At 40.8% G+C, this 22,791-nt stretch overlaps 4 protein-coding genes across 13 annotated transcripts in view; 1 reads left to right on the forward strand and 3 right to left on the reverse strand.

Moving 5' to 3' along the window:
- Positions 1–697: 697 nt before the first annotated feature.
- On the reverse strand, positions 698–1,853 carry cenpw (centromere protein W). Its single transcript, XM_086061355.1, has 3 exons — positions 1,653–1,853; positions 1,467–1,580; positions 698–905 (listed from the first exon to the last, which is right to left on the reverse strand). The coding sequence occupies exons 1-3, from the start codon at positions 1,737–1,739 to the stop codon at positions 879–881; spliced, it is 228 nt and encodes a 75-aa protein (XP_085917481.1). The 5' UTR covers positions 1,740–1,853; the 3' UTR covers positions 698–878.
- A 175-nt stretch (positions 1,854–2,028) lies between these two features.
- Positions 2,029–3,877, forward strand: hddc2 (HD domain containing 2). Its single transcript, XM_086061421.1, has 6 exons — positions 2,029–2,173; positions 2,534–2,655; positions 2,719–2,821; positions 2,881–2,949; positions 3,241–3,379; positions 3,473–3,877. The coding sequence occupies exons 1-6, from the start codon at positions 2,111–2,113 to the stop codon at positions 3,577–3,579; spliced, it is 603 nt and encodes a 200-aa protein (XP_085917547.1). The 5' UTR covers positions 2,029–2,110; the 3' UTR covers positions 3,580–3,877.
- tpd52l1 (tpd52 like 1) lies at positions 3,454–14,142 on the reverse strand. Of its 10 annotated transcripts, XM_086061420.1 has the most exons (10): positions 13,997–14,127; positions 9,995–10,012; positions 9,311–9,429; positions 9,059–9,207; positions 7,297–7,398; positions 6,447–6,461; positions 6,080–6,118; positions 5,459–5,519; positions 5,095–5,213; positions 3,454–3,511 (listed from the first exon to the last, which is right to left on the reverse strand). In XM_086061420.1, the coding sequence occupies exons 1-10, from the start codon at positions 14,013–14,015 to the stop codon at positions 3,454–3,456; spliced, it is 699 nt and encodes a 232-aa protein (XP_085917546.1). In that variant the 5' UTR covers positions 14,016–14,127. The 10 variants fall into 10 exon arrangements, with proteins under 10 accessions (XP_085917546.1, XP_085917542.1, XP_085917538.1 ...); XM_086061416.1 differs by lacking the exons at positions 3,454–3,511; positions 6,447–6,461 and adding an exon at positions 6,850–6,882 and having other exon boundaries at positions 3,688–5,213; XM_086061412.1 differs by lacking the exons at positions 3,454–3,511; positions 13,997–14,127 and adding an exon at positions 10,549–10,615 and having other exon boundaries at positions 3,688–5,213.
- An 801-nt stretch (positions 14,143–14,943) lies between these two features.
- Positions 14,944–22,791, reverse strand: part of usta (uronyl 2-sulfotransferase a) — a 56,439-nt gene continuing 48,591 nt past the window's right edge. Inside the window, exons 6-8 of the mRNA XM_086061859.1 lie at positions 20,091–20,188; positions 19,854–20,011; positions 14,944–19,192 (exon numbers count right to left, since the gene is read on the reverse strand). Of these exons, the coding sequence (XP_085917985.1) occupies positions 18,900–19,192; positions 19,854–20,011; positions 20,091–20,188 (549 nt within the window). The 3' untranslated portion in view covers positions 14,944–18,899. The remainder of the gene's footprint in view (positions 19,193–19,853; positions 20,012–20,090; positions 20,189–22,791) is intronic.

Here is a 22,791-nt window from a genome sequence, read left to right on the forward strand (position 1 = left end):
ATGAGGGAATTGGAAACATCACTATATTACTTAAGATATAATTTTACACAAATTGACTTGAAAGTTTTATAAGAAATATTAAATTAATAAGGAAGACATACTGCGAGGATTTCCAGAAATCAAGGCACTCTGAGCAAAATAGTACTTTTAGATCTGACAATACTGTCAAAATGTAGTAATAATCTTTTTTTTTAAAGCTTAAATAAATGTAGGCTATTTCTGCAATTAAATCATACTCTGAGAAAGAAAACTGTAATACCAAAAATCTGAAAATTGCAAAAATGAAATTGAAATCTTAAGTGAAAATGCATTATTTACTACTTTAAAAAATGCTACGATATTAATAATTTAAAAGAGTCCGACAGCAACTTGATCTAAGCTAGCTACTAGTGTAAATCAGACATACATAAATAGATCCACATTAATCTGCACGCTTGTCTCAGTTACATATATTACAGTAAGCATATGTATATAAAATTACTCACATTGTAATCTAACTCAGTTGGGCTAACCTCAAAGCTCATTAATCGATGTCGCTATCATGCAACAAAATGTCGACTCACCCCATCATGGGAAACATCTTGACAAAGCTCCCAGCAGGCATTATTTGTGTTGGATAATAAATTCGGGCAAGTTCTCAAACATATCACCGGAAAACTTATTAAGTACAACAATAAAAGACACGACAGAAAACAGATGCATTTAGCAATTGAGGAACATAGAAATTCTATTCATGGTTTAAAAATATACACAAAATAAGAAAACAAGATAAGGAACAGATATGTTTTCTTGTGCAAAAAATAAGAATGCAATTTAAGAAAGGGGCTGGGTGGCCTCACGGTGCCTCAAAACTATGATCATAAATACACGAATGGTCATCATCCTCTGGCTTTTTTCAGCACTCTCTGCAGAAAAAGAACAAAGCACGAGTATGAGACTTAACATTCAGGCTGTGTTGCAATTTAGATGATCATTCTTTTTCTTATGCCAGATTTTCATCATGATTACTGATACTAGTAGTAAACATTAATTTTTCCTTTCCAAGTGGATATTTTGCTGTGACCGGCAACTCACCACTTCGTATGTTTGCCGTGAATCACACGAGAACTACAAGTACAAATTCTGCACCAGTGACAAGTACTGGCTTGTTGTACAATGGTTAAGGTAGTCACCCCATAAGTACGAGGTGACGGGTTTGAATTCTGATATGTATACTTTGTAATTATTTGTACTACAATATCTTGACTACAGCCAAATGCTCTGTGGGTTATTGTTACATTAGTAATGGCAATAGCAGCCCGTGTTCTGACGGTTATGGTTAGGATTATTGTTAGGCGGGTATATCCACTGCCTATTCCTTTTTTACTAAGTACATTTCAGTCTGTACTACATAAATGTACTTTTAGTCAAGTAGATAGTGAAAATCAGTATCCCTGAATAAAATGCATGGCTGAGTGCGAAATTACCTTGGCGACTGCTTTGACGTGATGAGGCCTGATTGTTGAAGATTTCTCCTCAAACGCTTTGGTTGTTGCCTCTTGGGCCAAATTGTTGAGGAAAATCAAAGTGAGGAGCTCCATCTACGAACACACAGTTACCTTAGCAAGCTAACCATTATAGCCCACGTAAAGCGGTCACAAATAGCGCCTTACCATTGCTTCGGACGCGGGCCTCACGTTCATGTTAGTTTTCATCTTTGATTTGACTCTTCCCTTGAGTCCCAACGGTTTGTTCAACATGACAGAAGATGTTTTGAAGGGCTGAAACCGCGAAAAGGGGCGAGTTTACGGTTTCAAACAGCCCGCTGCTGTCGACTTCCGGGGTGAGGCTTGCTATCTTTCTTCTTCTACGGTTTAAAAGACGTCCTGTTTTCTCTTTACCGCCATGCACCCCGTTCAAATTGAACATAATACATTAACTTACTATATATGATGATGTATTCTTAACAAAACGAAAGGCGATATAAATGAAGGTTGTATTTATACGTATACATTTTCAAATGGAGGCGAAATGTTTTTTTTTTTTAATTTAGTCCCTGTGGTTATGCTTACTTTTCATGGACGACGCTGTGCATTCTGTGCTCCACATTTAAAGCGTAGAAGAAGAAGTCATGGCGGCGCCCACAGACAACATGAAAATGCTCCAATTTTTTAAACTAATTGGCCAGCTTAAAGTAAGATAAGACAATAATAGTTAATAATTATTTACATTTGTTCCAATGAATGTATTTTAATGTGTTTGTATTTAACTGTGCAGTGATTGTTGTGTTTCAATCCTAGTTTTTGTACTTTTGAGTTTCTGCTACAACCTCATATACTTATATTAGTGTAATACCCACAATAAAATGACATTCTTAAATATAAATGTTTCTTTTAAATAAATTATTTAAGATACTACTAATATGTTAAAAATACATGTTTTTTAAAGGACACAAATGTCAGTCTAATCTGCCCAGACGCCAGTACTGTAGTGAAGGCTGTACGTGGCATAGTTGTATGCACAATCAACAACTGTAAGAATGTCTTTCTTGTAGAGGGTCCCACGAACAGGCTGGGTGTACAGAAATGTGAAGGACCCCGAGAGTGTGTCGGACCACATGTACCGCATGGCCTTGATGTCTCTGCTCATCACAGACCCCACAGTGGATAAAGACAAGTGGGTTCATTTGCCGTTTGTTTCCTGTCAGCAAGCTATCATTAATCTCCTCTTTGTTCTCAGGTGTATCAAGTTGGCTCTGGTTCATGACATGGCTGAGTGCATCGTGGGAGATATCGCACCGCCGGACAACGTCAGTAAAGCAGATAAACACCGGCGAGAGGAGGTGAGCGAGCACCAAAGCTTTACTGATGTTTGTTTTTATTAAAATGTATTTTCCTTCAGGCAGCCATGAGGCATCTATCAAGTCTCACACCAGATAGCCTCAGAAAGGAGATCTATGCACTATGGGAGGTAAAGTTTGATTTTTACTGGCTTAATCTTCACACTAGGTCCCTTTTTTTTTTTTTGCCAAGTGGGCAGAATAAATTAACGATAACGGATTACTAGACCGTTTAATTTTGAAAATACAGTATATCATGATTATTTCCTCTACATCACATCTAGTCAGATTTTACTTTTTTTTTTCGAGACTGAAGACAGACACACTATCAGCACTGTTGCCGATATTGATGCATCCTCAGCGGGTTAACATTCCCAACAATCGGTTAGTTCAAAATGGACAAAATCTTTTTGGGTGTTTAGGAATATGAGCTCCAAAGTAGCGCGGAGGCCAGGCTGGTAAAAGAGTTTGACCGTCTGGAGATGATCCTGCAGGCTCACGAGTATGAAGAGCTGGAGGGAACGCCAGGGAGACTGCAGGAGTTTTTTGACTCCACTCAGGGTGAGTTCAACATCTCTGCGCATAAAAGGAAGCATTTATTTGTCGAAGCGGATGAAATTATATGATTAAGGCAATCATTTTGTGTCTTTGCAGGTTGTTTCCAGCATCCTGATGTGCTCCAGCTGGTCAGGGCTTTGAACGATGAAAGGAGAAGTCACATGAGTGAAAAAAACAACTCTGGGAAGTCACAATCTACTTGACATGCATCATGACCACATTTTCCCACAAGTTTTAATATATCACAGCATCAACAGTCAGCAACGTCAAATGAACACTCGTCTGGCAAAACAACGCTCCATGCAATTAAGTGCTGTATTTGAATAATGTTTTATTATGAAACGGGACCTGAGATGTACTTGATTTCAGTTCAACATATGAGACCTTCATTGTTTTAAAGTTCTGACCACCACAAACAATATTAAATACAGAAATGACTTCAAAATTGGATTGTAGGCTTTAACAGGTTTAAATAAAAAATAAAAAAGTTCTTACAACCTATACCAATGCATAACATTACCTTTATCATGCCAAGAGTTCTTATTGTTATATTCTGTTATAGAATCATAATAAATATATATATATATATATATATATATATATATATATATATACACACTGTATCAATTTGAAATTGAAATATTAAGTTGACCAAGACCATTGTGTACAACTCTTTCCTTTTCAGCATTATCTAATTAGTTTGATGGCTTGATTAGATTCAGCGTTCTCATGGTGGCAGTCACGGGAAATCCTCTAAAAAACTTTAAATGACACTAGAGTAGCACAAAATGCTCACAATTAACTTCACATGGGCCATTAGGGAAGACTCAAACACCATCCAGCATTTGAAAATGGATTTTGTATGTGCATTGAGGTCTATTCGTTACCAAGAATACTGTATGTCGTATTAGAGCCAACACTGAACCATGAACGCTACAAGATTGAAGTCATACTCCTATGAGAGTAAAGTCATATTTTTGTGATAAAAGGTTATATCATTCTAAGAAAAGAAAAAAAATAATTTAGAAATAAAGTTGTAATATTATGAGAATAAAGTTTTTAATATTTATTCTTGTAATTTTATAACTTTAATCCTGATACACAATTTAATTCCTGTAAAAAAAAATCCAAGATCACCCCCCCCCCCCCCTTCTGAATGACATTTTATATCTCATGTGCATTTTTTTCTCTCAAATAGACTTTATTCTGTAATATTACAACTTTACTTACGTTATTCTTAATAATAATAATAATAATTAGAAATGGTATTTGTAATACACATACATTCTCAAAAAACTACAACTTTGTTGGTCCAAATAGCCATCTGTAGTTACCGAAAATGTACGCATGTTCAAAATGTGTTTTGCTGTCAAATATGATCAAACTCAGGTCATAACTGTGCTCGTCACATCATATCAGGCTATTTACAAAATTGTGCATTTTTCAGAGTTAGTCAACGTATACATTGATAAAACTTTTATAATAGCAGCCGATAAATGTTGCATGATAGTTTGTTTATTGTTTCTGTTCAAAAGAAAACAATTTGAAAAAGTGAGGAGACGACCACTGTAATGTGGCTTAGTGGGGAGGAGAATTGCTGACGGTACTGTATGATTATTATGCAAACCAATCATATGTACTATATGTATTTATATGTACTGAAACAGGTTCCTATAAAATGATGCAAACATGAATACTGTTAGTGCTACGACTCCTGCTACGGCCTTTCAGGTGTGTCCGTCAAGGTGTTAGTAGGCGTGTCCTGTGAGCTGGCCTTCGCCGTGGAGGAGAGGACGTCCTCAAAGCTTCCTCCTGCTCCGGGACCTCCAACTTTAGTCTGGGAAATGCATAAGAAAAACGTACAACTCTATTTTTCCTCCATCTGAGGTACAGTACGAGTGTCTTAACAAGTTAAATGTGTATAAAGCATGTGAAAGGGGTCAAACTATAAAAATGTTTTTATATCTCAGACTTTCACCTATTGCATGTCTTCTTGAACGCATCTGCTTTGGTAAATGTGGGTTCACGCTGCTATTATTATTATTTCTTTGATTGTTTTTCATATAATTTTAAAATGTTTACCTTGACGCTCGTCACTGTATTCTCAACTTTCTCCTCAAAAGTCCTGAAGCTGGGAGAGTTTCTGAAAAGAAAAACCCATATTAGTTCATTTTATTTACTCTAGCCTCCACCAATCAACAAAACATCTTGTTAAAATCCTGATAATGGCTGCTTAATTTAAAGCAACCGCATGTATTAATCTGATGCAAAACGTCGTCATTCTTACGTACATGCTACACTGCATCAATGTTACAACATTTAGTAGTCTACAATATTTGTGGACCAGCCAGGAAAGCCCTCGTGTCATTTGCCCTAGCATCACTGCTAAAATTACTGTTCAGAGTTGCAAGCGGTTCTTATAGAAACAAATACACTTTTCAAGATCAATCTCTCAATATTACAGCCACTAATGCTGTCTTCTTCAAGCAACTATGCGAAAAATGCTAGATCATCTTAATTGAAGCATAACTAGTTGCAATGTGTCAATGCTAAAACTACTGTACAGACTAGAGTATCCAGTGCTTGGATCAGATGCATGGAATTTGCTTTTGCATTCATTGTTTATAATTCAAAAGAGGATTTATTAGCTTATTCAGTTTCTTAAAAAATGGTAGCACACATACTGTACATTCATACAATTACCTCATGGCAGGCATGCTCATAGAGTGCGAGATGGAGTAGCTGTCCGCACAGAGAGGAGTTAATGATTAGCTGAGCTCACATCAGAGTTAGCAGTTAGCACACAAACACATGCACATGGAGGCAGATGAGGGGCCTAATATGTATACACACACAAAGTAGAAAGAGGAAGGAGTTTATACTAACAGTGAACAGTGGTACCTTGATTCGCCAATCATTGAAATGAATTGAAATCCCCCCCCCCCCCCCCCCCCTTCACATTTTACCCCCTCCATGGAACTTGCCAAGAAAACTAGCATTGTATTGTATAAAACATAGTAAACTAAAATGTACATGAAATAATTTGATGATAGCAGCTGCAGGTTCTTACCCTATGGAGCCAGACCTTGGGAGCATGCGGAGGAGGCAAAATGTCATTTAACAGTTGTAAATTAGACCATTATGGTGTTAATAATTATATTAGAGGTTTGTCCATTGTTAAATCAGCAAGATTATTATGGCATAAGAAATTAGGCTTGAAAAACACCAAGACAAAAATCACAACAAAGCTGAATCTCAGATGAGCACTGCAAGATGAAGTTGTGCCAGAATTGACAATTGCGCGCTCGCACGGACACACGGCGTTGAGAGACTTTTAATCACTTATTACGTCTTTGTGCTTATGCTAAATTAACTGTGTAAAATATGAAATGACCTTAAATCTGCAACACGTCAGGCAAAAACAAAAAAACAACACAGCAGAAGAGTTATCACACACGCACACACACACATACCTCCTAGGGAATAGTAACTGTAGACCAGCAATGCTGTATGAACAACATTAATACATTGGTTCTTTTATGATTGATTGACAGACAGACAGACATACGCTATTCTAGGTGTTAGCTAAACAATTAGGACAACCTGCTAATGCTAACTTGCAAAACGTTCATTAAAATTCTGTGAGGGCTGTGACATGCGGCGTGTACATTATGTGATGATTAGCAACTTAAGCTATCTTAGCATGCGCTTCAGTTATTTTGTTTGGGATGTTGAATGCCTTTGCTTGTCTTAAGTCATTTAATGCGTTTAGTAACTTACTGTAATGTTTATCAGTTTATTTATATATCAATGGCACCCATCTTAACGATCATTTAAAACAAGGCACCATCTTGAGTAGTTTATCACCTAAAATCTCTGCAGCTATGCAAGAAAGGAAGCCGATAAGTGTTGCACTGCACCTCATGTCTCCAAACTTCCTGTTGATGGCGCTGCCTAGCGTACTGAACGCCGCCGTGGTCTTCTGTCCTGCTGAGGTCAATGTCCCCGATGTTTTCTTGTACCTGGAAAGCACAAGAGAAGATGCTTTGTTTCCAACACAGCGAACCACATATTGGCGCAACCTTGGCACAGTGGGTGATGTAGATGACGATGAGTTGCTCAGCATGAGTTGTGGCTAGTGGCAGCTCTTTTAAGCATTAAATGATATACCAAACTTTAATCTGAGACTAGGGGTGTCAGGCGATTAAATTTATTTTCTTTTTTTAATAGTTAACTCACGATTAATCGCAAATTTTATATCTGTTAATAAAATGTACAATCAAATAAGTTGTCATACTCTTGTTAACATAAAAGTGGAAAACATGTTAAACTAAATATGGCTGCATCTTTTAGTCATTGGTGCAGTCATTTCATAATAATTCATAAAATTGAGTTAAAATTACAAAGATGTACTGTAAAAAAAAAAGAAGTGATATTGATTTGTGTTGGTCATTTTTCTGCCACGAGATGGCATAATTGCATTTGTAAGACATTGGTGACAGCTCAGTGCACTCTTCTTATCGTATTAACTCATTTGCTCCCAAAAATGAATAAACATGTTCTATTTTAAATGTCTAAGACATATTTATACGTTTAAAAAAAAACAACTTTATGCTAGATCATACAGAAGGCTTTGATGCCACCTCTGAACTGAAGAGAATACTTGAAGCAATGGTAGTTATTAAACAAACTGCCAGCAGGTGGCAGCATAGCTAAATAGATCAACTAGGCCCATGTTGAAAAAAAGCTCATTTACTAACAATTCTTAATAGATTTGTGAATAATGATGAAACTTAGCTATACTCCAATGCTAATTGCTGCAAAACAGAAACAGATAGAAATACACTTTTTTTTCCTGATGAAAGAAGTGACTAATCTTTCTTTTGGTAGGTTCCATGTTCTTATAGCAATAGAATAGAATATTCTGTGGGCCTTGCAAAATCAGTCAAAATCTAGTGCTCGAGTGAAAATGGCTGGGAGTGAACGAGTTCAGAGCCATCTCATCTTTAACATGAAGTAACTTGGGAAATTCTGCACATTTATAAAATTATAACTTACAACTTGACCCGAGTATCTACAAATATATGCATTATTATTATTAAATGTATTACTGCTAAATTTTGGCGTGGACGTGTCTGCTGCGCTGCGGCTGTTATTCCCCCAGTACAGGCTTTCCAAGTAAGGTGTGCCTGTGTTTTTAACCACTAGCGCTAGTGCTACCCTACACCCGTGTGGTCACTGTGCTTCATTATTGATGAGGATTTTGTGTGTGTGTGTGTGTGTGTGTGTGTGTGTGTGTGTGTGTGTGTGTGTGTGTGTGTGTGTGTGTGTAATCTGCAGGTCGGAGTGTAACCAGAGAATGGGAACACAGCTCTAATTCATTTACTGCTTGACAGGCTTCTTTTGGCTGCAAAATCAATTGGATTTACTGGACTTGTGCTGCACAGAAATTGTATTGTATTTTCCAGGTAGGCGTAGCCTTTAGCAGTCTATTATCTTACATTGATGGCTAAATCACAGCGTGCGTCAGTGTGTCATTAAAAATGGGTCGCATGAGAGACAGGTCAGAATTTGACGACAGTGTGAACAAACACGCCACACTTTAAAACAGATACAGTAGCAACACTGAGCAGCCGTAACTTTGTGAGTAGTGCATAATGACTTGGATCGGTTTGCTCTTACGCGGTGGAGCTCTGCATGTCGAGCCAGCCTCGACTTAAATTGTTGCGTAGCTCGCTGAGAGGAGTGATGCCCAGCTTGTGCTTCAGCTCGGTGTGCCGCTTCTCTTTGGATGCCAGCACCTGCCTCAGTGTACTGATCTCATCCTCCAGCTAGGCAGGGGCAAAATAAATCGAATGTTATAGTCCAAACAAATAATGAGACTCCCCCGTATGATGGCCCACAATGCAACATGATATATTTGTGTGTTAGTACTTTGGCTAACTCCAGTTGGATCTCCTCTCTCTCCTCCTCTGTCATGAGGGGGTTGCTGAGGTTGACGTCCGACGTCGTGTTTTCATCTGCTTCCCTCAGCGGCTCCGAGTCAAGAAAACCTGACATGCACACACAGTCGACATGTGTTAATGTGCCACCCAAAGGTGAATACCCCAAAAGTGGCCCAGTTTTGACAGTACTCCATTTCCAACAGTTGTTTACATTCCTATCTTTATGAACATTCTGATGTTGTGTTTCCCAGTGTTTGGATGTTTTCTGAATTCCCCCCGCAACAAACTGTTACATAATGTCCGACTGCAGCTCGCTGTGCTGTAATCCAGATTAACAGACGTGGATTACGTAGTTGACAGACACGTATAAAACGCCTTCAAACAGCTGTGTGCCAGTTGAATTTTGGACCTGGACTTTGTGAACCATTGAGGCCTCAGTTTAGCTCCATGTGGAGTCCCACATCATACTTAAAATAACGCTGAACATTTACACTTTTAACACTGATAATCTGAAATTGATGGTAAGAAAAAGCAGATTTATCATGACAAAAAAAAAAAAAGTAGGATCACATGACATCAAAAATATAATGGCACATACTGTACCTCTACAACACAAATACAACTGTCAAACTTACATTCACACTAACACTAAGATTTTGGTTTTAAAATATACCTGAGAGATGTCCTCCATCTTGAGGCAGCACAGTGTAGAGCATCAACATTAGTGGCACTTTTGAATACCGGTACCCACATTCACGTACAAACATCACTAGTGTGACAGTTGAAGTCGCCATTGAATTGACCACAAAAGAAGGCCACACACAGTAGACAAAGGACAACACAACAATGGAGGCCAGCCAAGTGAGCATTTGCATTGTGTCCTTTCCCCCCATTTTTGGTGCCATACCCCCAAAAGTGGTCTAACATCTTTCATTTGTGGACAACTTATATTTTACATTCTTCTTTTGTCCATAATGCTTGTTCTCATGGGTACCTGGACTGATTGCCATTCAATCATAGGGCAACCAATATTTACATTCAACACATCTAAGGACAATTTCGAGTCATCAATAAACCTATCATGCATGTCTTTGGAATGTGGAAGGAAACCAGACGGAGTCTCTGCAGGAAACACACACAAGCGGAGAAAGAACATGGAAACATCACAGAGGCAGGCCCAAGCCCGGATTCGAACCGCAAACCTCAGACCGGTCGAGGGTTTCTTACCCTGCTCCCCCTGGGACGAGGTTGAGTTAACCCATTCCTCCCCAGGGCCCATGCTGCCCCAGTCCACCACTACCTCGTGGGTCAGAGGGGACAAAACAAAAAACAGACAATACAGTACAATTTTCCATTGATCAAAAACACCTGACAAAAAAGGTGGCGGTTTTTTGGGGGAGCAAACAAACATTTTGAAGCTAATGACTGTTAGCATGGTCACACTCTTATTCAAGGAAAGGAAATCCTACTTTTTCCCCAGGAACGACCAAAGGAAACATCACACTTCTGAGACATTTAATTTGCTGGAATTGTCACGTTGGCGGTTTTAAACAAAGTCCCGTGTTGAAATGTCGAGAAGAGGAAGAGTTTAAGGTTTGCAGAAGCACAAATGTCAACTGTGTGACAATGTATTGCAAGCACTTCCAGGAAATGAAAGCTCCTAATTGCTTTCAAAGCAGAAAAGGTGCAAGTCTAGCGATTCCTGAGGATTTTTTTTAGAATGAAGTGATGATATTCTTCATTAAAAGACGACATCGTATGGAAAGTTGGCTTTATAGGTTTTTAAACAAATACAGCGGTACCTTGACTTAGAAGCGCCCCAATTTAAAGAGGAACTGAAGTTTAAAAAAAAATTAATAATAAATCCAGTCCAATAATGTTCAAAGCACCCCCACACGTTCATCCATCTCAGGGGGCAGACATTTTGACACTCTACCACCCACTGAAACTGACGTCCAAGCGCCCTCGGGCTCACATTGCGAAGGTCACGTGACCAAACCCAAAAAACAGATGAGCCCTAATGAAAGTAAAAAAGGCCAACAAATTATGATGTGGGCGTTAATGCTTTTGTTAGGTTTTTATTTTGAGCGCCAGAAGCGCGGCTGTCCTGTTAAGGGACCAATTAAGCACGGAAAGAAACCCTGTATACTGTTGTTTATTTAATGTACATGTGCTTTTTCTTTCTTTTCTTTTTTTCTGTAGATAAATGAACTCATGGTTCATTTGCTCATTTTCTTTTTTTTTTTTTTTGCGGAAGGCTAACCTAACCAAAACATTTATGTAGAATAATAATAATATTTTATTGTAATAAAGATTAATTTATTGCTTGTGTTTGTAAAAACAAAAATAAAACAAACAAATACATGGGAAGAGGACTTTGAAAAAAATAATTGTACATTAAATTGCAATTATAATATTAAGGGGAGAAAATTGCAATTAGATAATTTTTCTAAATCGTTCATCCCTACTATAGTCAAACCATATTCAAATTAAGCCTTAAATTTGTTCACTCCATCTGTGGCATATCTGAAGCTCCTTCGTAACTCAAATTTGGGCTTGCAAATCAAATTGTTCTTTAAAGGAAAAAAATAATCTACACAACAGCAATGGCTCCTAAGCTTAAATTTGTTTTTTGTTTTTTTGTTTTTTAACTCCCACGTTGGGGTAGTTGACTGGTTAGCATGTCCGCCTCCCAGTGCAGAGGACGTGAGATTGAGTCCGGGCTTCGGCCTTCCTGGGTGGAGTTTGCATGTTCTCCCCGTGCCGGTGTGGGTTTTCTCCGGGTGCTCCGGTTTCCACCCACATTCCAAAGACGAGCATGTCAGGTTAATTAAACACTCGAAATTGTCCCTAGGTGTGTTTGTGATTGGTTGTTCATCTCTTGGCTGGCAACCAGTTCAGGGTGTACCCCGCCAACTGCCCAAAGTCAGCACCCCCACGACCCTTGTGAGGATAAGCTGTTAAGAAAATGGATGCATGGATGGATGTTGGGGTACTTATAAGTCAAGCAAGCAAGTATGTCTCCTTTAATTTGAAAAGGCCAGATCGGGAGTCTTAAATGTAGCACTTTGAACCGTGTACAGTGCACTCATTTATTTCAACCTCCCTCCACATTCTTTTTTTCGTGGCCTCGGATACCTCGCTGGTCACAAGGTTCCTAACTGGGTCATGTGGTGAAGCTAAATCAGAGGCCTGGGGATGGTCATATGGCAACCGGAGTGCAAGACCAACATGTGCATATTTTAACCTAATAAAAATTGCCCATTCATCTCAGCGTGTGGAAAGTTTGAAAGCTGCGGCTCACAACCTTGTTGACAGACTGTTTGCCACCAAACAGGGAGTCACTTATAACTGGAATGCAATTACCTCACTGGATCAACAAATAGTGCCTTGCGTCCGACTGATTTGAACTAACCAAGGGGAGCAATAAGAAGGAAAGCAACACAGACTGAAGATTAAAATTATCCACTTGTTCCGGTTATGTTATCTATGCCAGCAATTTGTACAGTAGTGACAGATAGAACAAGGAAATGCTCATGCACTCAATGGCAGACGGTACACAATAAACCTGTCTATCAAGTTTTTGTGAACTCGCGGCACATCACCAAGCAAAAATGTCACAATTTACCTCGTTTCAATTTACTCACAAATGTATTTTGTGTCAATCCTGCCTGTGGCTGTAAGGTGCTGGCATAGATAGACAAAGATTTATCATATCATTATTATTTTTGCAGTAAACAAATCTTAGTTTCTGGAGCATATAAAATCCCCCAAAATGTATCTTCTTTGGATAGTCACTGGTGTGGCCAATTTAGAGCGCCGCATTTGTTGACATTAAGTGCTCACAGGTCATGCAGAGATGGTCGAAGAGAGAGAAGGGGAAAGAAAAAAATGTTCCCCAGTTTTCAAAATCGTAGAAAATGGCTTAGTTTTTCACAATTTTGAAGCCTCACTTCATACGCTTGTTTTTTATCTTAATCATTCAAATTTGACAGGCTTGTTAAATTTAGAAGACATTTATTTTCATTTTACAGATACATTAAGTGATACAGTGTTGGATCATTTCTCCAAGATTATTTTATAATCTAGAGAGTAGATTTATCTTGTTTTGTCTGTCAATACTGTATACGTTGCTGGCATTAACATTAACAGCTGAACTGAGTCACACAATCTGTAGTCAATATCCCGGGCAATTAGCCTACATGGAATTTGATTATTTCCTGCTGCGCACCTCCAGAACGCCACTAACTTAATCACGTTTACTTTGTAGAAAGAGGAAGAAGAAAAACAACTCTATACAATCACAAACGTTGCTTGATAATGACATAGCCTACAACGCAAACATGAGGTGAAGTGTTTTTTTTTTTTTTTTTAGCGATGACGTCACTTCCATTTCACCTGCACTCGGTTTAATTGAACGCCATTTCCAAACTGAATGAGGCATAATCTATGAAAAATTTAGTCGGTTTTAATAAGAAATACAGTCGTGAATATAAGACTTTTATCTTTTGTGTCGAACTCGTGGACAGCGTGGTGCGTTCACATTCCACGAGAAGTACTGCTAATCCGAGCAAGTTTATTCAAAACAAACAAATAATAAAATAAAAGGGGGCGGTAGGGGTTCTCTCCACTCAAATAAGCCATTAAAGTAATATATGCGCCAACATTGACTGACCTTGTTGTCTGGTCTCCATGGCTAACTTCCACTTGCGGTCCCGGACACGTCACGGTGTCGGCAGGAGATTGGCACCGGTATCCGGGTCAGTTTGCGGCCGTCGACTTCGCCACTGCCTTGCTTGCCTGCTTGTCACGAGGTTAGTCAGCCAAGGGGCGGGACGTAGCATATGCGCCAGCCAATGAGCTTGCGCGCTGCTGGAACGTACATCCAGTTATATCCGGGTACTGCTTTGAGCGTGAGGGCATCCTTTTTTTGTTTTGTTTTTGCTATTAACAATTTTCAAGTCCTTTTAAATAATAAGAATAATAATAATAATACATATTTCTACTGTATGCATTTTTTTAGGTGGTGAAAAGTTTGACAAAGGCTACTCCCGCACCGGATATAATTGTCTGTAGCTGCGGTGCTTTGCTGCTCTCTGCTGACTACTACTGTCATCACATAAACAAACTCCTGACGGGTCATCTCTTTGGTCAAGTTCATTTGTCTTCGGAATTTAAACTTTCTTCTATTTACTTCGAGCAACCACCATACTCTTTCACTATGTCGCAGTAAATAGGGTTACAACAGGGGGGGACTATTAGGTACATTTAGAAATGAATGAACGCTACAATTTTGAAACTATTCCAAAATGTTATCTTTTTATGGGATTTATAATGGGAACGATTATAATTTAATAACACAAATATCTCGTTTCGTCATAAGCAGACATCCATGCACAACAATACGATTAAAACAAAAATAATTTCAACAGATTATGAGTCAACGCTCAATTTTGTTTTGTCAATTTATTCGCATACGTTCCCTTTAATTAAAATGGCAAATATCCAATTTTGAAATTCCCCAGAATTTTGCAATCATAGCAGTAAGTTCCTTTTCATTCAAAAACACGCACGCACGCACACACAAAACAAAACAAAGAAAACGCACACAAGCTATTTTATTCTGAGGAAGTTTATTTTTGGAAGAAATACCAACACCAACTCAACCAAAGCTCCCCAATGGAACGCCAGGATATTTTTTTTATATCATAGCCGCCATTTTGGAAAGGATACAATTATTATTACAACAGTTTTGTCTTTCCTTCCTGAGAAATTGATGCGGAATGCATAGAAATGAATAGAAAATAAGAATAATAAATTAATATAAATGTGAACACAAAGCAGGACAACTTTGGGAGAGGACCGAGTAAGGTTATCGTATACATGAAGGAATACTTTGTTTAGCTGCTGGTGGAAGTCAATTTAGCTCAGATTTAACGCTGCAATAAACACATACAGTGTTTGCCCCGCTGTATCTAAATGGTTTCCAAGCGATATCTTTTTATGTGTTTTTTTTCTTTTTTACAGTATACAGGCACTGCCCTACTTATGAACATTTCGGATATACAAACAATTCTGCGTTAGTTCTAACTTTTTATATACTCCCCGACAGATACATTTTGAGACTAGCGCCTTCAGTGTAGTACCACGTTGTGCTGCAACATGCCAGGCAAACACTGAACTTTACTGGCAGAGATGCAGCGTAATTAACAGCAAGAAGAAGAGGCAAAGAAGGTCCCCTACTTCAGTAACAGTCGTTCCCACTTTGCAGAGATTATAAGACTGTGAGTATTGTTGTATTCACTGTTTGTGTTAAAGTAACAGTTGTTTGAAGGTTTATAATCACTATCTATGTTAATGTACGTTAGCCTGTCTATGGCATTTTGCATTATGTGTTAGCATCAAGCTAACAGACGTGTTAGACAACATTATTTTACAGTGAGCGAGTCTTCTTTTCATTTCTTCAAAGTGATGTTATACAATAGTCTCCCATTTCTTGACAGCAAGAGGCGCTAAGGAATACTTTTTTTTAATACTGCAGGTTGAAGAGTGTTTCAATAAGTTTAAATGTGTTTAAAGCCTGTGGGAGGGCTAAAACTATATATAAATATATATATATATTTTTTTTTTAATTTACATGGTCTATTGCAGACTATTTTCTTAAAAAATATAAATATCTGATTTTTCTTCATGTAACTGTCTGAATGTGATCTGAAGACTTGTTTTCTTGTAAAATCACAACTTCCTCCTGTAATATTTCAATGTTATCCTTGTCTTAATCCTCAAATTAGGAGATTAAAGCAAAAGCGTTATTTCGTTGCAGGAACTCTCAATTTAGGATTTTTTTTTTGGTTCTTTGTTGCAGTGAAATTACTTGTATCAATTGGACAATCTTTTATTTTTGACAAATAATTCTGGCCAACTTCAAGTCCCAACAAAGTGAAAGCAAACTATAAATCTCTGCTAAACTAATTCTCAGTCATACTTGCGCACTTTGCTGGAATTCTTTGAATTCATAATGGAGTGCATACGGTTTAACCCTCATTTATACCTTTTGTAACAAGAATAATATCTTTTAAGAAAACGCACGTATCACTCATAGCCACGTTTCCACCAAGCGGTACAGTTTGGTTTGGAATGGTATAGTTTGATTATCGTGTGTCCTGATTATGGCAATTTGAGTATTTCCTTGTCGGATGCCTAAGATTATCTTTAGCGATTATCCTGTGGTGTAGGGTGTGTTGAGAAAATGGACGAGGCTGACAATCGTAAATGTTAAACCTGTCCGATATTTACGATCACAGGCTTTACATGTCCCGACAATCAAGCCCAATTTAAGCATTTTCTTCCTTCTCAATTCAAAGTCAGCAAAGGCCCGATTGTTAAACTCTGAGCTTCAGGTACCGTATCACAACTGTTGGAAAAATATACCACATGGAACTGAACCAAATTGTGCTGCTCAGTGGAAACACGCTTACATACAGCTTTGGATCTCGGCAACGTTTGGCACTGATATACAATATTGTACACTACTCATAAAAAGCTCAGGATATTGGGGTGACATTTCAGGATGAACCTAATTTGACCTTGTGTAAACACTAAAATGCGCGTCCGACTTTTTTTACAAAAACTGATAATGATGAATGGCCAAATTTACAACAAGATAGTTAAGAGAAAGTCAAATCAGCTGTTAACATTTCATGCATTTTAGGTTCATCCTTAACCCTCCTGTTATGTTGTGACCGATTTGAAAGGGAACGTAAATGTTGAAAGTAGTTTTTCGGTATAGACTTTTGCTTAGCTTATTAAGTATAATCAACATATCCAATACAAATGGAATTTGTAAACATCTTTGTTTATGCATTTTTGTTACTTAAAAAAAATCTCTGAAGCGTGAAATCTTAAAGGGATACTTGACTCATTGAGCCATTTTCAGCAGCAAAAAGTTAATATAATATTATTTTTCATGTACAGTTAATACCTTTAAATACTAAATTTTGTCCAATCATGGCTCAGTTTGCTGACCAAAACCAGAAAACAGATGAGCTATGATTGGTCGTTACCTACTTCCTCAGCACATGTGATGTCTTCAGTCGACAGCAAGTGGAAACATTTGTTTTTAAAGGTATTAATTGTATATGAAATATATTGAAGTTATCAAATTCATCCATTCTTCCTTCCTTCCTTTAGTCTTTCCTCTGGTTTCTTGAGGTCTTCCTAATCTGTTGGAATTGAGATGTTTCTGGAGTTGGTGAAAGATTTTGGTTTTGTAACTCTGGGTGGTTGGTGCTGGATTTCACTTTGTTTCATCTTTCTTTCCTTTGATCCTTCCTCTGATCTCCGGTCAACTTCACGACTCTGGCGGAACTCTGAAGTATCCGGTTAAGGTGAAGGGTTTGGGATTTTTAACAGGTTTCAGGTGAATTAAAGAGCACAAAGTCACACGCACGCACGTATACACACGCAACCCCCCCCCCCTCCCAACACTTTTTACTGCTGAAAATGTCTCAATGAGTCAAGTATTCCTTTACGTGATGACGTTGAAGAGAGATTAAAAAAAAAAATGTGTGGGGGGGGGGGGGGTGATTTCCCTAACTTTTTTTTTTAAATGAAGCAAAACTCGGGTCAAAATGACCCAAGATTATTACAGCTGTTCCTGAGAAAATACAATAATTGGTAGAGTGTAAATGAAGTATTGATTTGGTTAGTTAAGCAGGATTACGCGCACAAAAATAAATCTGATACTTTTGGATAATTAGTTACACATGAACCTGGGCCAAATTGACCCAGGATGTTATTACTACTCCAGAGGAACTAAAGTAACACATGGGTTGAAATTAAGTTGTGGCTTCGTTATTAGTAAGTGTGTGTCCACAGGTTTCTGACACTTTTGGAAATTTAAATATGCCTCAGTGTAATTTTGACCCAGAAACATTATTGCTGTTCCAGAAAAATTTACATAACAGACTGGTTAAATGAAGGATTGAATTAAGATTGAACACATTGCTGATACGTTTGGATGACTAAACAGTAAACACGCTCCGGGTCAAAGTGAACATTATTGCTCCTCTTTTGATATTGTTCCTGTCAAGCAAACACAGCAGAAGGGTTCAATTGCACCCGCAAGCCTGACATCCTGAACTTTTTGTGGGTAGCGTAAAACAATTTTGGCACTCTTCTATTCGGTGATGTTTGGCTTCTCAGCTTACTATAATGTACCTTCCTATCCTTTAAGGCTACTCTGTGCAGCCGCAGTCCACAAGCCGATGCTTTATCTCTCCTGGAGAATACAGCAACAACCGCACCTGTGTTGAAGAACAAGCCGGGAAAACAAGCACAAAAAAGGAAAGCCTTGCTTCATGTAGAACCGAATTAAGCCTTATTCCGCGTGACTTTCAGTCAGCTTTGAAATAATCTCGTCCTTTCCCGTCCGAGCCGTCCCCAGGGCTGAGCCCGTCCACAAGTCCGGTATCCAAGTCCACCCTCACCTTCTATAAGGGCGCAACGGTCATCGCCCTCAGGCCGCCATCTCCACAACGAGAGGGGGCTGGTGTCCACCTGCTTTAAAAAAAAAGTTTTTATTGATGGATTAGCCAGTTGTTTGCGTCCTCCAGATCGGTGTCCAGCTCTTCGTCCTCGTCCAGGGGCTCGGGAGTCCGGAGGTCTAGCTCCCGAAGGAAGTCGGGCGTGTAGGCGGGCGGGTGGGCGTCCGATTTGAGGCCGATTTTCTTCTTCATCAGGTGGAACTGGTCCCGGATGAAGTTGTAGAATTCGTACTCGTAGCGCATGCGGTGATAGAGCACCTGCAGGGCCTCCAGGGTGGGCGTGTGCTTGCGTACCGTGCCCGTCATGTTGCCCATCTTCCTGTGGTCTGCATGCAAACACACTTGATCAATTTTTGATAAGAACTCGCAACGAAAAGCAATAATAAGTTAGACAAATTGAACCCTGTCCTCTTACATGCCAGTCATATGCTTTAATTACTGTACTACTGCGGATATAGAATTGTCAGTGAAATTATTCTTTTTTTGTCCGTGACATTGTATATAATTGTATTTTAGTAATAGAGTGCGGTAGAGCTGAAAAAAATTATTAATATAGCATAAAAGTTCATGTCAAATGACATTTATTAAAATGGGACATTTTTACCAGTAAGCTAAGTGACTTGTTCAAGGTCATGGCTAATGGCGTATGTCATCTGATTTTGAAGTATGCATTTAATAATTTCAGTGACATTATAATGCATTTCCTGATATGATAGTCAGTTGGTATACATGTATCTCACTTAGTATAACCGCCATGGCTATATTTGCAATGTCCAGTCGAAGGTGGGATTCGAACCCGCGGCCTCATGGTTACTGGACAGTGCACTCAACTGCATCACCGAGCAGTATGAGACACCCGGCAATGATGATCAGTTGTATGTATGGAAGTGGGCGTGGAGTACTTTCAAAGATTTCAGGCTGTCCCATTGAAAATGAATGATATTTAATGTTAAATTGTGCGAAAACTGTAAAAGGACTTTGGCCTACCCGGGCTTTTGTAAATGTTGATCACGCCGGTAAAATAGTGTGGTAGAAGCCTCTCCAACAGGAGCAGCACGTCTTCCAGCTCCTCCAAGATGCCCACCAGCAGGTAGTTCTCTAGTACATTCTGTTTGGCCCGTTCCAGTGCCCATGGGCCCGGCTCTCTGATAGACAGAGGAAAAAAATATTTAAGACTAGATGTTCCTGACAAGAAATGATTGAGTGTCTTGAGGCTGCGGATACCTGCATTTAGGGTGCTGCCCGCAAAAGTATGGGATGATGTAGAAGACTCTAGGGTTGGAGCACTCCGGGTAGTTCTCCAGAATGCACACATTTATGTCCTGGAATTAATAAAAACAAAATAAAAGTTGAAGTTTGTGTATTATCGTTGTGTGATGAAAACCTAAGAAGTTAGCAGCGTTCATATCATATCACCTTAAAGACAGCAAAATTTAACTGTAACGACTTATTTCGCCCACTAGAGGGAGCTCTGCACCAATGCTTGCTGCCATCTATTCAATCTCACCCGAGCTGCACTCTGGCCCTGGTAGGAAGCAAAGTAGCACCACACGCTGATGGTACAACCCCCCCAAATTTATATATATATATATATATATATATATATATAAAGCACAGTGAACTTTCAATCACGTGTGCTAGAAGTACACATTTGTGCTGCTATTTCTGTCCTTTTTTGAGTAAATAAAAACAGCTCTTTCTTTCATTCAACACAATCTATTAAATTATATAAATTAAGAAACGTGTAAAAAAAAAAGAAAAGAAGAAGACTTTTTTAATAAGTCAGCAACCCAAGGCCCAAGGCCAATGTTGTGTCTCATTCCTCCATGCCGACGTGATCGGAATAGTGAAAATAACCAAACTTGTGTTTGCTAGGTGACTTAACAACAATTGACTTACCACATAAACAATTTCAATCTATACTTGTAGCCCTTACTATCGCAAAAAAAACAATTCTTGTTAACTGGAAAAATAAACAAACTTTGAATATCGACCAATGGTCTAACCTCCTCATAAATCATATTTTAATGGAAAAAATATCTGCCTCAAATAAAAACCAAATGTCAAAATTTAAAGAAACATGGTCTACGTATATAGAATTTTTTAACCTAAACTTGGATTTTAATTCTGCCTGTTAGCGAGAGCCACAGCAGCGTTATAACTGGCATTGATGTTTCTGTATTAGGCAATTTGTAACTAATGGTTGTGTTTCCATAGTCAGGAACCCGGCTGCTGCCAGCGGGATCGAGCGGATTCACCTCCGATGGGCACCAGGGGTTGATATTCGGATTCACGGCATGCCAGTGGGTTAATTCTGTGGGTGCTGTCCCCCCTGGCGGGGAGTGGGCGGGTCTGCCCCTCTGTTGGCTGCTGGGTGGCGGCTGCGTCTTGGCCGTTCCCTGGGTCTCTTGGGGGGTGCTGCGTTGCGGGGCTTTCCCTGGTGTCGGGGGCGGCGCCGTTCCGGCGCGGTCCGTCGCTCTGGGCCCGGCGACGCGGTTCGGGGCCTGTGGGCCGCCGGGGTGCCCGGTGGTTCCCTCTCCCCTCCCCCTTCCTCCCCCTTGCTGCCTCTCCCTCCTCGCCTCTCCCCGCCCGTCCTCCGCCTCCCTGTCCCCTCTCCCTCGTCGCCCTTCCTCCTCCTCTCCCCCTCTCCTTGCGTCCCTGCCGCTGCCCCCTGCCCTTCTTGTCGTCCCCTTCCCTCCTCCCTTCCCCTTCCCCGGTACGCCTTCCTTCCCCTCCCCTGGGCCGGGGGCTCCATCCATGGCCCGGGTCTCGGTGCTATGGGGGCCGGCGGGGGTGGCTGGGGTTTGGTGTCGTGCCCGCCCCGCTCCGGTGGGCGTCCTGACACCTCGGGCGGGACCCAGTATCCGGGGGGCGAGCCCTATCGCCCCGCCGGACGGGTCCCATATGCCCGCCGGGGTCCTGGTGGGGTGGGTGGGGGCTTGGTGGGCCGGTGCGCCTCCTGCCCCCGCCCGGTTGGGGGGGGCCCCGCTGGTCACACCTCTTAACTCACTACACTAGGTTTGCACAATACACTTTTATAGACATATAGGGCACATAACACACTTTGGGGGGTGGGGTAGGGTGGAAACACCGTCTTCACCCTACAACTCCCCTCCAATTTTAATACACCACACAACTTGTGGGTGGGGGGGGGGGCTTGGGGGCTTGTGGGGGTGCCATCGGTTGGGGGCCGCAGTATAGAGCAGTGCTGCGGTCCCCTGTCCGTGTCGCCCCCCCCCCCCCCCCCCCCCCCCCCCCGCCCTATCTATTTTTTTTAATGCACCACATACACTCAGCAACATGCTTGGGTGGCGGGTGGATCGGAGCGTGGGAATATCATTTCCATCGGCTCCGGTTCACCTGCTCCTAATTTTAATGCACCACACACACACACTTGTATATACACTGGGTGGGGTCACATTCACGGTTTAGGGGTAGAGTTCGCCAGTCCGCGAGCTGGCGGACTCAGTAACAGGGGTTAATTTTCACAAAGAACGCTGGGGTGACGACCGGGGCCTTCCCCCGCTGGGCCTGGGGTTCGGGGGTGTCGGCCGCCCTCCGGTGCCCCCATCTCCCCCTTCTGCCCCCGGTGTTCCGTCCTTCCACACGGCGGGGGGTGGGGTGGGCGCGGCTGCCCTCTCCGCTCCGCTGTCCGGCCCCTCTTCGGCGCCGGTGCCTGGGTGCGGGTGGTCCCCGGGGGCTGGGGGTCGGGGGTTGGGGGGCTGCCGGTTGGTCGGGGTGGGGTCGGGGGGGGGCGGCTTTGTTGGGGGGGGGGGGGCGGTGGTGGGGGTTGCGGGGTGGGGGGGTGCTGGGGGTGGGGGGTGTCTGGGGGATTGGGGGCATGGGGGCGGCTGGGGCTGGGTTGGGGTGGGTGGCGGGGGGTGGATGGGGGGCGGGGGGTGGTGGGGGGGGCGGGGGTTGGGGG

The sequence above is a fragment of the Leptonotus elevatus genome, chromosome 18, assembly GCF_054856555.1.
Source record: "Leptonotus elevatus isolate MCC_2025b chromosome 18, RoL_Lele_1.0, whole genome shotgun sequence".
Taxonomy (NCBI): Eukaryota; Metazoa; Chordata; class Actinopteri; order Syngnathiformes; family Syngnathidae; genus Leptonotus; species Leptonotus elevatus.